General features: G+C 41.2%; 1 protein-coding gene across 1 annotated transcript in view; it reads right to left on the bottom strand.

The window, feature by feature from the left end:
• erfl1 (Ets2 repressor factor like 1) overlaps positions 1 to 16,135 on the bottom strand; it is a 42,472-nt gene that overhangs the window by 7,449 nt on the left and 18,888 nt on the right. Inside the window, exons 3-4 of the mRNA XM_087174866.1 lie at positions 1,987 to 2,060; positions 918 to 1,152 (exon numbers count right to left, since the gene is read on the bottom strand). Coding sequence (XP_087030992.1) covers positions 918 to 1,152; positions 1,987 to 2,047 — 296 coding nt within the window. The 5' untranslated portion in view covers positions 2,048 to 2,060. The remainder of the gene's footprint in view (positions 1 to 917; positions 1,153 to 1,986; positions 2,061 to 16,135) is intronic.

Genomic DNA, 16,135 nt, shown 5'->3' on the forward strand with positions numbered 1-16,135 from the left:
GGGGCGGTGTGATGCTGCAATCTGAAAAACCATCGGACGTTTTATCGTGGTATAGTATATATCTCTAGTGCCATTTCTTTCAAAGCGACCACAGTAAGTGCACCAAACACAGAGTGCATTAGACAACCTCAGCACTAAATATTGGTGAGCAGCTCCTCATTATGCAGGCGCATTATATCAACAAACACAGCAGCATGTACGTATCAGCATGTATCCACAGTGGCTGCACTCAGTGCAATGATGTGTACGTGTTTTGCTATGCGTGGCAATTGTGCCGTGGCCCTTAATTGAGCAATTAAGTGAGGCTAATTAAGAAGGCTAATTGTGGCCCCAGCCAATTCATAACAATTAGACTCTGACGACAGCCCCCATTAAAAAGAGGCCAAAGGAAAGCAGAGGGAGGGGGGGTTGGGGTAGGAGAACAAGTTGGGGTAGTGTGCATTTGCATAAGAAAACTGCGTGTGTGGTTGGGGGTGTAAAATGCTGAAGGTATGGAGCCGTGGAACCGTATTGTTTTAATCGCCTTCAGAAAGTTCTGTGCCGAGCAGTTTCCCTGTTCTGAAGAAGTCCAGGCAATTTCAGACTTGGGCTTAATTTTGAAATCCCTATTGAATTTTTTATTTGGCAGCTCAATGGTGAACTTTCCATTAGGATGTCCACAGATAAGGAGAAATTGAGGGTATTGACGTTCCCTAGGAAAAGTCCCACCTTTATCTTTCTATTTTTACGAAAATGGGAAAGAGACTCTTCAGTGAGCATTCAGCCACAGAAGAGTAAACAATATATGTAAACCGTGGGGTGATAAGCGTCTTGATTTATCTGTTACAACAGTGTTATTGCTTGAAATTCCACACATCATGTACACGAAGGTGCACAGACGCCAAACACACCAGAATAATGTTGTTTTCCTGTCATACCTCAGTGCCCTGCTCAGCTTGTCATAGTTCATATGAGGTTTGCATTTCCTTATCCCCCACAGCCGAGCCACCTCGTCTGGATCCTTGATGACAAACTCGCCGTAGTCTCCCTGCCATGCGATCACCCCCTGATACTCTTCCTTCTGCAGCAGCTCTAGGATGAAGTGCCACAGCTGGATCTGTCTGGAGCCGGGGCTCGACTCGGGCTTGTAGGCCCAGTCTGGGAAGGCGAACCCTGGGCAGAGGGAGCAGGAAAGAGAGGAGGATGTTAGGGCCTGTCATTTGTCCCGCTGCTTGCTAGGCATTGGGGTTGGTCGTGTGTGTGTGTGTGTGTGTGTGTGTGTGTGTGTGTGTGTGTGTGCGTGCGTGCGTGTTTGTCTGTGTGTGTGTTTGGTGGTGGTGGTGGGGGGGGTTGTTGCTGTCTGAATGACTGATGAGTGATGGAGGTGAGGGATGATGTGTTTAATATCACAGCGCGTGCCTTGAGCAATGTTAGTCTGCACTAATGCCCTCTAGCCTCAACAGATTGGTCAGTGGGATGATGACAGCTCTCTGGGAGAGATCTGATTGATGCTGCTCGGGTCTGAATTCTAAAAGCCGACTGTATGCACATCACTGATGGAGTTAAGTAGCTTTTTGACTCATCCAAAAGTGAATCTGGCACTAACTAGCCTTGTAAAACCATTAGACATACAACCAATTACCACCAGAGGCTCAATTTGTTTAGTAATGTGTGTGTGTGTGTGTGTGTGTGTGTGTGTGTGTGTGTGTGTGTGGTTAATCTTTTTAGATGAATTTTAACATGTGATTTTGATGATGATGGTGATGTTTGTGAAGTTTTATCAGAATTAAATTTGCTTGTTTTGGTTGTCTGGTTTTAACCAATTTGCACACGCGATCTGGGTCTAGATTAAAAAAAATGTTTAAAGATTTCTGCTCTTTCACTAGTATTTTACTTTTTAAAAAAAAAAAATACTCTAATCAGACCTCAAGCAGACCTGACATAACAAAGAAAAGTTAAAATTACAGCTCCTGCTTTTGGTCATCTGAGCATGGCAGCGGGACTGACCTGGCGTCCAGAGTGCGGGCACCGGGGGGAGCAGCAGATCACTGACGCAGTTACAGTCCATGCCTCCACAACACCTGTAAGAAAACAATGAGACGGCATAGAGGGGAAGGAAAGTCAGTAAACAACGATTGTTTGACTTGACATGAATTGTCATTTCATTGAAAATGATTTGCTCAAGCCAGAGTCAGCTACCCAGCAGGTTTACTTTAGCTGAAGTTGAAGGGGAAGAGCAGAAACTTTGTTGAAAATTGAGGTATTGCATAAGGGTCTAAAGGCGCAATATGAGTTCAGAAACATACCTTAAATCGATGTGAAATATGGCAAGGTTGTGTTTTATATGATTTTGGTAGAGATCAGGTGTTTGATGGACGTAATCTTGTGTGGCTAACTGATGCTGTGTCTGATGCAACAGGGTTGACATCCCTATAGTGCATTTATGAACGGGAGGAGTTAAGTAGACTTTTGAAAACCAAGTCAAAGTTGAGCCATACTATCCATTAAAAACTGTGTTGTTTTTAATATATAATATGGCTTGGCTATTCCAGAGTGGAGTTGGTAGTAGTAGTAAAAACTACACATGAAGTCAAAATCTCTTTGTGAAAAGTTATGTTCAAGTACATGACCTCTAACGGATTAGTTTAATGGTCTCCCTGTATAGTAAAGGCTTGGTTTGTTATGTGATTTAAGTCAGACGGAAAATGAAGTTCATTTAAGTTTTTAATCATTATATGATGATTTAAGGGCTATATGCTCAGTAAAACATCTTTTCTCTGCTGATGTTTTCTGGTTGCATAATTATAAAAGATTATAAAAAGTTATGTACTTCATTGACAAACCGATGAAATAGTATATTACGTATATATATATATATAATTTCTATTGTCTTACGAGGCCATGTTTGCTGATAAATTATGTACTGTAAAAAGTGTAATTAGTTAAGTAAAAGTAACAATACAACGAACATATCATCAAATTAATGTACTCCGAATTTAAAAAGTAAAATCACTCATTATGCCGACAAAATGGCACTTGTAGGTGTTATACATTATATTTTTTGGTTATTACTAGTGATGCATAAATGTGTTTATTGTTGTAGTTGGACAAGGTGAGGCTTCATATGCTGTGGATAGTTTCTAATATTTAACAATGCATAATATTTTACAATCTTTGAATATAAAATCATGATCTGCAAAGTAACAACAGCAGTCAGATGGAGGTAGTGGAGTGAAAATATTTTCCTCTGAAATGTAGTAGAGATGTGAAATAGCACAAAATAGAAATTCTCAAGTAAAGAACAAATATCTCAAAATTGTACAAGTACAGTACTTGGGTAAATGTGCTTAGTTTTCTAGTAGTTTTTAAACAATATTTGAAAAAAATAAAAACAGAAATCTGCCTCAGGTTATATAATAGAATCACTTGAAAGAAATCTAATATACTGATGCAATAAACATACATGAGGCAGCAGTGATTAACTTTTCTCTCTGACAATAAAAACAGACTCAAATCTGCAAGTGACTGAGATGTTTTGTTGTTTCTATCAATTGCTAACAAGTGATCTGAACGCTCCAGCAACAATAGTGTGTGCATGTGTGATTGAGGGAGGGGCTGGTTGCTTTATTAAATGGCAGCTGATAATGATAACGTCTGCTTGATAAATGCATATAGACGTCTGCTGACAGGAGAAGGTAAGGAGATTTCAGTGTTTCCATGACGAGTTAGTGGACTATGAGACGGGATCTAGTTTGGATATCACATTTTCATCAGGGTTGTTTTACAAAGCTCAGATGGAAGAGATGCCCTGCTGCTACACTGGTATCTTTAATGCTGGCCTCTCTATCTCTCCCTTCACTCTCTGCCTCTATTTAATTATGCTCTGTGAATTTTGGATTTTCCCTCCAGCATTGAAATGGAACGTGAATTATTAAGGTGTGTTTGTATAAATTATTATTGCTAACTCCAGGCATTTCTCTCTCTCTCTCTCTCTATCTCTCACTCTCACTCTCTGACCGACCCTCTCTTTCTATCCATCTCTCGTTCGCTCTCACCCTGCTTCTAGCCTTTGGATTGTGGCCCCTTCTCGCTCTCTCCTCCCTCTCTTCATCTTTCTTGTTTTCAAGCCGCTCCTTCTGTCTTCAAATATAGAGTTGGCATTCATCTTATCTCACTCACGTATTTTTTCCCTCCCTATCATTCATGTTATCATTCCTTTTTTTTTTTTCATCTCTCTCTCTCTCTGTCTTGCGTCTCTGCCTGCACTCACTTTCCCATAATGAGACAAAGTTATCGTAAGGGTTCAAATGACAGCCGTAACTCATATCTTCACACAAAGCTGCTCACTGTCGGGTGGGATTTTTTTCATAAAACTATCCTACACGTAGGCTGTAACAGAGATAACTTGGTATTCAGTGTACCAGGAGGATATCAAATCATACATCGGCCTTCACACAATTAGAAAACAGCTCCAATTCAAAACGTACGCCTTTCCATTAAAATGCTGATATCTACCCTGTTCGTCTGACTGAAGGCCTCTGCAGAGATTGGTGTGAGTCTTTAAGAAATAAGATATTCTTTGTGTTCGAGGTAGTAATCTATAAGTTTCCTCTTCCCTGTGGGCTACAGGTCATGAGTACTGCATCATCTCTTTTATTTTCCATATTCTCCTGGTCCACGGCATGTATAAGCTTGTCTCCTCTGAGGATGATATATATGTGTGCTCCTATCTGTCAGGGTCTCTCCAGCTACCTCTCATACCACCTACGCAACGCCTCAAATCTATACCCATCCTCCCTTTTCCGATCCAACAGCATATCTATACAGGTGAATCCTCCTTTCCTCTTTCCCACCTCTTTCCTATTCACACACACCTATCCACTGTCTTCTCCCCCTCCCTCCCTCCTGCCCCACCCATCTCCTTTTCTCTCCCTCTCTCCTGCTCTGTGTGTTTTGCTTCGGCGCAGTAATTTTCCGTTTGATTTCGGAGGTAATGCATTTTTTACAAATCAAAGAGGAAGCCAGGCTGCCCCCCTCCCCATCTCCACCTCCTCCTCCCCTCCCTGCCTCCCTCCCTTCTCCTCCTCCTCTTCTTTCCCTCCCTCCCTTGTCTCCCATCCTCGCCCCCCTCGGCCCCCCAGGCCAGAGAGGAGATAAAGGAGCCCCCATCATTTCCTTGTTAGTTTTGATTTGGGCAGCGCAGGGCTTTCAAGTTCCCCCCATCACCCCCAGAAACATTATAACTAGCAGCCCAGGGAATACTCTTCCTCATACGCACACACTCTTACACACACATGCATGCACAGACTGTCAGATACAGACGCTCACAGATTGTAATGGATTGTACATGCACAGTAAACACACAGTCTCAAGCAGATATGGATGGCACAAATACGCAGGTATTCAGGTAACCAAGACACACACACACACACACACACACACACACACACACACACACACACACACACACACACACAAAATAAGACATGGAGCCCATAGATATTGACTGAATCAATATAGACACACTAACACACATCTCACCGAGCTGAAAGAGAGAATGCACTTTGTTTACTAAAGATGCTGGTGCACTGATAGAGCACAGAGAAGTGTGAAGACAAAAACACATTTTATTTTGCACAGAGCGACTGTGGACACAACAGGCCAAACAAAAGGACCTCTCTCCCACAAAAGGCCACCCATAAAACCCAGTGTGGATGATGGATCACACAGTTATCAGTGACAATAGTTAACACACACAATAGGGGCACCGAGTTACTGTAGACAATCACATCTTGACAAGAGCACATTCACTGCTCAAAGGAAACCTCAGTTGTGCTCCTCCACAAGTTGTGAAGTGTAGGCCTGGACTAGTTTTAGCAAACAGACTATTACTGTTGCAAACCCTCAGGTGTGTTGATGAGTCAGAGGCTTTTGATAATTCAGTCAACTGTTGAAAGAGTGTGCTGGGTTTTAGGGACAGCTTTTTCTGTGTCTTTAGGACACTACAGAGATGCAAGGATTCACACACTTATGTTAGATCAAGGATGGTCAAGGCTGAAAGGTGATCGTGCTTTTGCTATTTTGCTGCAACTTTCAAACTGCCTCACGCAAAGTCTCAGAGAGGCAGCATCAGTTCACATCTTTAAAAACCATCTTTAAACCTGCAGTAACTGATTTTCTGACCACTTGGGAGCAGCGTAAACAAGCTGCAAATACAGTATTGACATATTATCACCATGAAGTTGATATGGTAAACTTGTTAGCTCACAGTTGCTTATTTACACAACCAGCAGACACAGAGCAACATTATCATTCGTTTGCAGTCGTGTTACAGGCCTCTTGGCGAAACTAAGACCAATACTCTTTCTCCTTTCAGCTTTTTTTTTTTCTCCACCAACTACTGAGCAAAATATATGTTTTTTTAGCTGCTAAATGTTCCACTTTATTCATGAACTATTCCCTAACTTTGTCTATCTGTGCTGTTCGGTGCTAGATAACATTTTCATTTTGTGCTAAAAGAACTGCCTGCTGTGGCTGGAAATGGAAAAAAGTAAAGTTGTGGGCTGGACAACCAAAACAATGAGCTGAAAGACGCTAAAGCACTCTGCATAGTTGGATGATAATTTTCTGTGAATTTGTCATGATGAGTGACAACTTTCACATTATACTTAGTCAATCTAATCCATTGTAAAATATAATAATATACAAATATCAACAACAGCAGCGATAAACATGCTTGTTGTCTTTGTTTTTTTATTTCATTTTATAGCTCTTGTTGTTGGGGCTCTTTGTCTCTTTGCTCTTCTACGTCGCTGTCTCTTTGCTTTATCTTGTAAGACACAATGTAACTTCCGTTTTGAAAAGTTCTAGATAGAAATACAGTTTTTTTTGTTGTATTTCAGCCACATTTGTATTAGTTTCATTAGAGCCACATAATCTCATCAGATTTTTGCTGATTGCAATAAACCTGTTGACATAATAGGAAAAGAAAAAAGGCATACCCATAATTAGGATATTAAAGTCAGAGTTAGGGGTCTTCAAAAAATGAACATTGAACATGATCAGTTAATTCAAGTCTGGTTTCTAGCACAACTCAATATTGCTCAAGACATCTTCTCCCAGATAGAAACGATTGATCCACTCTGATGCAAGTTTGCATCGAGGCTGGTAATGTATAGGACCGGGGCCATCGGCAGAAGTGCTATACTTGTGGAGCCAAGGTTAGTAGGCCAATGACAGGAGTGAAAAGGAAACAGTGTGAGGAATATATTGTAGTACCAACTATGTTTTGAAATTCTGCAGAGTGACTGGGGTAGAGGGAGGAAGGGGGGCAGCCTGACATTCAGGCAACATTATGTCTCCAGTGCTGTCTAAAGAAGGAAAGAGTGATGGGTCACGATATAAAAAGATAGAGAAATATGAGAGGCATGAAGAGTCTGGCCTCTCTCGCTTTCTTTTTCCACTAGATGAAACGGACTCTGTACATCTGTCTCATCTTCCTTTTTTTTTGGTTGCCCCTGAAAAAGGCCCAACTGAACCCTCTCTCTCTCCCTTTCTCTCTACTTGCCTCTCTCTCGCTATCTCTGTCTTTCCCTCTCTCTCTGTTCCTCTCCCTGGTTAGCTCTGACACACTGGTCAGCCTCAGGGTGGAAGAACAGAGGGACTCTGCTATGGGTTTGTTAGAGGAGATGGAAAGAAGGAGAGAGGAGAAACGAGGAGGGGAGAGAGAGAGAGAGAGGGGGGAGAGGGAAGGAGGAGGGGAGGAAGGGGGGGTTGGTCAGGGAGAGGGAAAAAGAACCTGTCCATCCAAATGAAAAGTCAACACTGAATCAAATTTCATGACTACAGTGGCCTATAATTCCTCTCATTTAGCTAAATTTCTTGTCTTACTTAAGAAATAACCATCCCAATAGGTGATGCATGATAAATAGCAAATGATTTATGTTTGTTTTATCACTAAGTTTTATAAATATCCAAGCTTTTTCAACATGTTGTTAAATAATATATTGTTTCTGAAGGTATTATCTAGTCTGTACCTCCATATAAAATCCCTACTTATTTGTACAAAAAATTAAGGCTCTTATGAAACAGTGTATAAGAAAAAGACACTTTTAATAAATCTAAGGAACAATGACAGAAACTTCAACCTCACAACCTTTATATCCTCAACAAAATTAACCTCCTGTAAGCTTAACCAATATAGGTTTCTTTTCTTTAACCCCCAAAACCAAGTACTCATGACCTTTAGCCCCCAAGTTGCCCTTGTAGTTAACTGATTTGTGAAAATGTTGAATTCGATGGGGTTATCCCATTTTATAAAATATGGTAGACAAATTAAAATGTTTTGTAGGACATAATACTACCTACAATGGGAATACACATGATTAACTAAATCTAAATAGGCACTGATGTAGTTTTGGTTTAAATGTTCTCATTTTTTAATTTTATGTGACAGGTTTTATGTCTGTTCACATATTGCGACTCTGTTGCAAATAAGTGTTTTCACTTTTAACAGTTTATCCCCTGGAGTGGTGCATTTTATACATCCATTAATAAATCATGTGAAGTTACACTGGATTAAAACAAAGACTGTTGTAACCACTTTAAAACAATTTATACAGTGTTTAAGAGTCAAAGAGCTGCACACACTAACATTATAATAGCTGTGTAACAACTTTCATAACGGTTATATTTCAACGTTCACTAATTTGTACCTAGAACTTCATATACCCTTCATACTGTCATATGAAAGAGTGAGAACTCAGTATACTCTCTGTGATTAGAACAGGCAGCAGTGCAGTGCTGTCAGTGTATTTAACCAAGACGTACAGTCACAGGAGTACTGAGCCTCTGTGACCGTGCTTTTTCTCCCACAGAGCACCCATTGCTCCACACTGCAGGGGCAAAACTAACACTGAGTCCTTCACACCAAGACAGGCTATCACCTGACAGGACCACCAAACCACAATATCACTCAGTGAAATTCAATTTGAAAGACATAGTACATGTATGAGCGGGTATAAGCCAATGTACTGTTTCAAGTGGCAAGATTCAGAACAGGGAATAATAGGTCAGAAAATATATTTAAATAACCCAGACATATGAGAATTAATACCCATTATTGAAGTGGCTGTATTGTTAAGAAACATTTTTCCACAATAAACTAAATTGGTCCTATAACAGACCACAGGTTTATGAGTAAGACTGGCTTTATGTCATATTTTTCTTCTTGGTAACAAATCCCATCATCAATGTGTTGGTCTTCTTCTTTGAATACTTTACAACTTTCCTACCCTATTTGTGGCCCAGTTTTCCCTTCTAAATATGTCAGTCTCTAAAAGAGACTCACCAAAAAAAAAAAAAAAAAAAAAAAAAAGGAGGGGGGGGGGTCAATTTCTCAAAACAGCTGGGCATTGTAGTTTTTAGCAAATGTTTACCAAACAGGAGCAAATTGTGTATTTGTTGGTGACTATTTTCAGCTGCGGATTAATACACATTTGGTGCTCCAGGGTGAATGAGGGATTGTTTGACGGATAGTTTTTGGACAACAATGGTGGAATAGGCTTGCGCCTCTAGACTTACTATTTGTTTGCCAGATCATTGATTTCATTTGGTCTTTTCATTAGATTTGTTTATAATAAGAAAATATGTGTCAAACAAGTGTCACCAGTCTTGTAAAGGCCAGTTTCATTTACATAGGGAGAAGTTTTGGAGCTTTAGCTACAACAGTCAGGTGAAGTTTAGACTCCTGTTCTGGTCATAAATAGGCTACAGTTGCTTCTGATAAATAAGGAAACTTGTTCCTTTCTTTTTTTTGTTTTACTTTCGTGAAGAACTCTAACAAGTTAAGAAGAGGTGAGTGGAGATGAGGATGTGAGCGCGTGATAACGGTATTAGTATGGTATGGAACGCCAGCCTTAAGAAAATAAGGAAAAGAAGGGGAAAAAAGGATGAAGAAAAAAGTATCAATCGATAGGGTTAAATTATTCATCGTCATTAATTATCGATCGCTCTCCGCTGCCGGCTCGTCCGCCTCGCGCCAGAGTTGAAAGGAGGGAAAGCGCGCTTTATTAAAACCGGCTCGAGCCTCATTGTTTCATGTCCCGCGGCAAAGAAAAAGCTCGAGTTTGGCTCTGCCCGCGCCAGTAGAAAAATACACACTCACACGCACACGCACACACACATTGCTCCACCTCCCTCCTTTGCGTGCTCCTTCTCTCCTGCTCTCTCACTCTCCCTCTCTCTCCCTCCCTCTCCCGACGCGCGGGAGGAGCTTTGGGGAGCCTCGCGCGGTGTTCACGGGGCGGCTGTGTCTCGCGTGGATCGATGAGGGATCAATGGCTCGCGCTGACTAATAGCCAGAGAGCGCCTTTGATCTCGCGGCTGAGAGATCAAAACCTGCGCGAGAGGGAAGAGAAATAGGAAAAGAGACTGCGCCGGCGAGCTGACCTTCACTCACACACACACACACACGCACGCACACGCACACACACACGTATACATTTACGCTAAACACACGTAGCCTACGCACGCGCGCAGCTTTAACGAATTTGACTGCAGGATATCCTACCAGCAAACAAACTATGAGAGATGCATTGCTAACGAAAACTGCAGGCGAATATGCATTGGACACATTTAGAATAACAACCAATCTATCTATCTATCTATAGACTTTAACAGAGATCCTCCACACTCTTCCCCATACCACACACACCCACACCCACACCCACACCCACACCCACACCCACACACACACACACACACACACACACAAAGCACCTGGCTTCCTAGTTCAAGTTGTTGCTCTTGATTTTGACTTCCTCAGACAAGGTGATACACTGAGAACAAGAGAACCATCTGTTGTTTCCACTGAGCAGATGAGTGTCCTATGGGCTCAACTTCACTATAGAGAAGGAAGTGGTGTGTGCATGTGTGTGTGAATGTGTGTGAGTGTTCATGCCTGTTTATCTATGGGGTGATGATTGCAATTTCTGAAGAGGAACAGTTTGAAAAAGACAAAGAAGTTGTTTTAAAATGGAGCCTACTTTGTTTGGGATGTGAACACTGTTAGCCTACAACAATAGTTCTGTAATGAACTTGAAAAGCAAACTGTATATGCATGCAAGTCTCCATAAGAACATTGTAATTAGAATACAGAGGGAGGAAGATCACTTTAATTTACCTCTATATACTATGAATATTACAGCAGTGTTGTTTTCATGTTCTATTTGGGGTCCAGAAGACCCCAGGCCCTCTTTAACAGTTCAAAAAACATACTTTAATATTGTTTTATCACCTAGCTACTTAATGACTTTTCCTGATTTTATGAGAACAGAAAAAGACACATCACAGAATAGTCCTGCTTGGTGTCTCAGAGACTCCAGCTGTAAAACCTGGTTAAATACAATGGATTGTCATATGCTCTACATCTGTGACCATTTGTGACAGTACTTTTTATGCGTCCGACTCCTAACAAATTCAAAATAAAGTAATTTAAAGTATGGAGTTATGTTATTGGAGTTATAGTAGTTTACATTTCTTTGTCTGTGAGTGACTTTTGGCAGAGAAAAGGACTATACACCAAATAAATAATACAATATTTCCTTGACTGTTGTAATAGATGGTCATCCATTCAGTCACCTTAATGTGCAAGTGTAGTTTGTGGCAACAGGAAGAGGTCCTAAAGACTATGTCAAAAATATTATTATTTTTACTCATATAGGAGAGGGGTCTGTGGGACCTTAATCATTGCTGAAGTTATTAAGAATCACTACAACACAACTCGGTGCAAAATAGTGCCTTGTTTTCCACACTTTTACCTGAGGAAATGCACTTCTCTCTCTCCCTCTCTACTCATCCTCATCACGCTCTCTCCATCTCTCTCTTTATCCCCCCCATTCACCCTCCCTCCCCTCTCTGGTCAGTGAGTTACTCTCTCTATCGCTCTCACTTCCCGAATTAACCACTCAAGAAGTCACCACCGACTCAATCAATAGCTCATACATAAACCCTGCTATAATCGCTCCCCCGCCTGTCTGTCTGCCCCCCTCCCTCTCCTTCTCTCTCCTCTCCTCTTCTCTCCTCCTTCATCAGCTTCTAACAGACACTCCTCTTCCTCTCCTCCTGTGTCCCACTGTTCGTCTTTTTTGTCTTCATCCTGTCCCTTCTCTAATTATCTGAGACACTCTCTGCTCTCAAATACAACCAACGAACCTCTGTCATAAACACGGGGGGGGGGGGGGGGGGGGGGGGGGGGGGGTCAGGGTCCTCACACCTCTGCTCATGCAGCCTGATCTCATCCAAATTTTACCTAATTACTGTTTTCTTGTAAACCATGTAGACACACCACCATCCTGGACCTTAATCAAAGTAATTATAAAATATATTATAATTATGCTACTAAACTTGACTGTAAGTAAAATGGTTACAAACATTTAACAAAAAACAGGGATGTCACTTTTTGTATAATAGCATATAAAATGTTTTTCAGAGTTTTATTTGATTTGGCTGCTTGACAGACTTTTAATATAAAATAGATATGAGTCTTAGTCAGGGATAGAGTAAGAAAGTCTTGGACTTATTTCTATTGCTGTCCCTGGTGTTTTAGTCCATCAACCTTTATCAAGATGGTGACAGACATAAGAGAAAAAACATTTATGAAAAAGGAACTAAAAGGCTTTAAAGAAAATGTAATCATTGGAACAAACATTTGCTGAACCTGAAGAGCACAGTCTCTGGCTCATTTACAAAATGAAGGGCAACACATTCCCCATGAACTGTGAGGACACAAGGACTTGCAAAGGCATCTACAGACGCTGAGGCATTGGACACTGAGGGCAGAAAACACGCCTTGAATCTCTTTTGAAAACCAAACATAAAGAAGCAACTCACCCTAACAGAAATGATAACACAGTCCAGTCTGGGCTTGATATTTGGTCTTGTATTGAATACTTAGTCTGTAAGGTGACCTGATGCTACTTTGGGAGTATATTTAACTCCTATGGTTCCACTAACTCTACTATATTCCTTTAGGGACTTGATATTTGTATAGCATCCCTCTAAAATTTATTACAGGATCACAGTAATTCTTTTAAGTGCAAGGGCACTATCGGCCCATGTTAGTGTGTCCAGCCAGAATGGGCCCAGTATTGCGTTATAGCAAAGACAAGGAGACATCAATATTGCATTATCTCGTGTTTAACTGTGAGACACAGATAGTTGTTTTGGGGGCCTTAAAGATATTGTATTACCAAAGGAGATACAGGCAGACGTTCCACACACTCACACAAGAGGAGAAAAAAAGAATAACACACAGAGAATTTTAAAATTATAAGGCCTCCACACACCCTCTGCTCATACCCCTTCTCTCTCTATCTCCATCTCTCTCCCTCTCTCACTCTATCCCTCTCTATCCTTGCTTTTTCTCTGCCTCTCTCTCCAAAGTCTTTGATTCGTCCGTACAGTTTGATCTGCGAGAGAGCGAGTTTTGTAAACACATTTTTCACGATCATATAGCCACGGGCAAGGGGAGCGTGAGGCGCGGAGGAAGAAGAAGAAGGAGAGGGAGAGAGAGGGAGAGACTCAGAGAGAAAGAGAGAGAGAGAGAGAGAAAGAGTGAGTGTGTGTGTGTGTATGTGTGAGGGACGTTTAATGAGCATACAAGATGGACAGACAGACTGACAGAAAATGCAAGGATGGAGGCTCGAATATGGCTTAGTGCTGTACTGCACAGAGCAACAAAGACACACAGACACTCACACACTTACACACACATGTAAAACCTCTCTCCCTCTCTCTCTCTCTCTCACACACACACACACACACACAGACAGGCACACACAGACACTTACACACGCACACCAGGGAGCCCAGACTGATGGTTTTGGCACAAGTAAAGCATCACAGGGGTTGACGAAATGTGAAGCAACAACGAGAAAAAGCAAGTTATTCAGTTTTCCTCATCATGCAGAGGGGGGTGACACTCCAACACTGTATTTCCCGATATGACACTTCCTGACTGGTGAACCCATGTAGAGCAAGAGAGACACAGAGAGAGAGAGAGAGAGAGAGAGAGAGAGAGAGAGAGAGAGAGAGAGAGAGAGGGGGAGAGAGAGAGAGGGAGAGGGAGAGGGAGAGAGGGAGAGGGAGAGGGAGAGAGAGAAAGACAGAGATGCATCTCGTTTGGGATGATGAACACAGAAAACAGAGAGAAACAGTGTCTGAAAAACAGATTAAGGGGCGAACCAATAAAACGCAGAGCACAGACGGTAAATACACCGTGGTGTAAAGCCACTCTAATAAAAGTGCGAGGCTCTCATTCCCTACATTTCTGTCTTTTTTTCACTTGGTTGAAACACTTTCTTTTTTCATCTGGCAGCTGCTAATCCGGTTAGGTTCGATTGGCTCCGGTAATGGCGCTAACCCGTCGCTTCTCTGCCGACTCCTCTCCACGGGACGCAGCGGAGAGGAGGTGACTCCGGCTAGGTATGAGCGTCAGACATGCGCCGGCGACAAGTTATGACACATCCAGGGAGAAGAAGAGGTTGATGATGACAATGAAGAAGATTAAAAAAGCCCACTGTCATAATTTTAGACTTTCAAAATTTTCAACATATTTGCAGGTATTTTAAGGCATAAATGCAAATTTATGATTGAAAAATTTGGTAAAGGTGATATCATTATACACATACCAAAAAAAAGAAGAAATTTGGACTTATTTCTTGGCAAATAACAGCTTCCAAAAAAAAAACAAAAAAAAAACGGACTTCTTTTGTGTAATCTTTCTGCACATGCATTCAATATAACAGATACAATTTGGATTAATTACTTAATTATCGTTACATAATGATAGTAATAGTAATAATAATAATAATAATAATAATAATAATAATAGGCCTAATAATAAAAATAATGATAACAGATTTGTAATCATATCGAGCTACAGCCGACTGCATGCTACAACTTTCTGATGATTTGGCTCCTTGGACTTTTGGCAAAGCACGGGCTGGGGTGAGATGCAGGCCATCACATTTAAAGTGCTTTTCCACATCGAGATTTGTTTGTTTTCCTAAAAGACGGGGAAACACTCCTCAACAATTCTGCAGAAATCCCTCGCGTCAGTCGTTAAAAAATGATTTTCTTTTCATTTTCCTTTCCTTGCATTCTTTCCCTTTTTTTCCCTTTTACTTAGCCTACTGCTTTTTAGAAAGAAGAATAGCTGCAAGCAATAAAGTCGGTTGTCAGAATATTTGTGTGTGCGTGTGTGTGTGTGTGTATGTGCATATAGTGCAGTGCAGTGTAGTGTAGCGTTTCCTCTTCCTCTCTCTTTCTTCTCTCAGTCTTTTCTGTCCGGGGAATTGTTCTCAACGTCCACAAACACATTGCAAATACCCGCCGGCCCAGCAGCATCGATTTCTAATTAGACGCCAGGATAATCGTTGGAGAGAGATGAAAAAAAAGGGGAGAGTGATAGCGGGACCGAGTAAATAAATATATAAACGAATTAGAGCTCAGATTAATTGAATGAATATGAGCATTAAAAAGAAACAAAGGTGATCTTGGCGGATAAACCTTGCGTGGACTGAACGGGAAATAAGGTTTATACACACACGCATGAGAGAGATTGTGATGTGGAAATTAGGGCCTATTTTTATGTCAAAAAATGATTTTGGAATTAATGACAGATGCATTCGTGTAATCACAGCCTCTGATGAATTCATTTAAAGATTTTAATGTTTTTAGATGTGAAGTTATCGCGATAGAAACTCAATGCAAGAATCATTCTGCAAGAAAGCAACGATGTTGCGCAGCAATTAATACAAAGAGGAATTTAATACAAAAGTGCAGAACAAGGAATAATATAATAAGTCCAAATTTACCAAAATGAAATATATATATAATATATATATTTGCATGTATGCAGGCTAAGCATGTAAAGATTTGACCCATTAATAATTGCTGCATAGTCTGCAGACGCATGACACTTGTGCCCGAAACTGTGACAGCAATCAACCTTGAACTAAAAGCCACAGCTGGATTATCCAACTTCTTCCCTCTTCAGTCAAATTTCCCCCCTCCCCTAACCCCCCCCCCCCCCCCCCCCACCCCCCACCAACTCGCCATATCGCCCTCTGCTCTCTGTCTCATGTCCACTCAA

The sequence above is a fragment of the Seriola lalandi genome, unplaced genomic scaffold (assembly GCF_002814215.2).
Source record: "Seriola lalandi dorsalis isolate HSWRI2012SDOR001 ecotype SW California unplaced genomic scaffold, Sedor1 jcf7180002054390, whole genome shotgun sequence".
Lineage (NCBI taxonomy): Eukaryota > Metazoa > Chordata > Actinopteri > Carangiformes > Carangidae > Seriola > Seriola lalandi.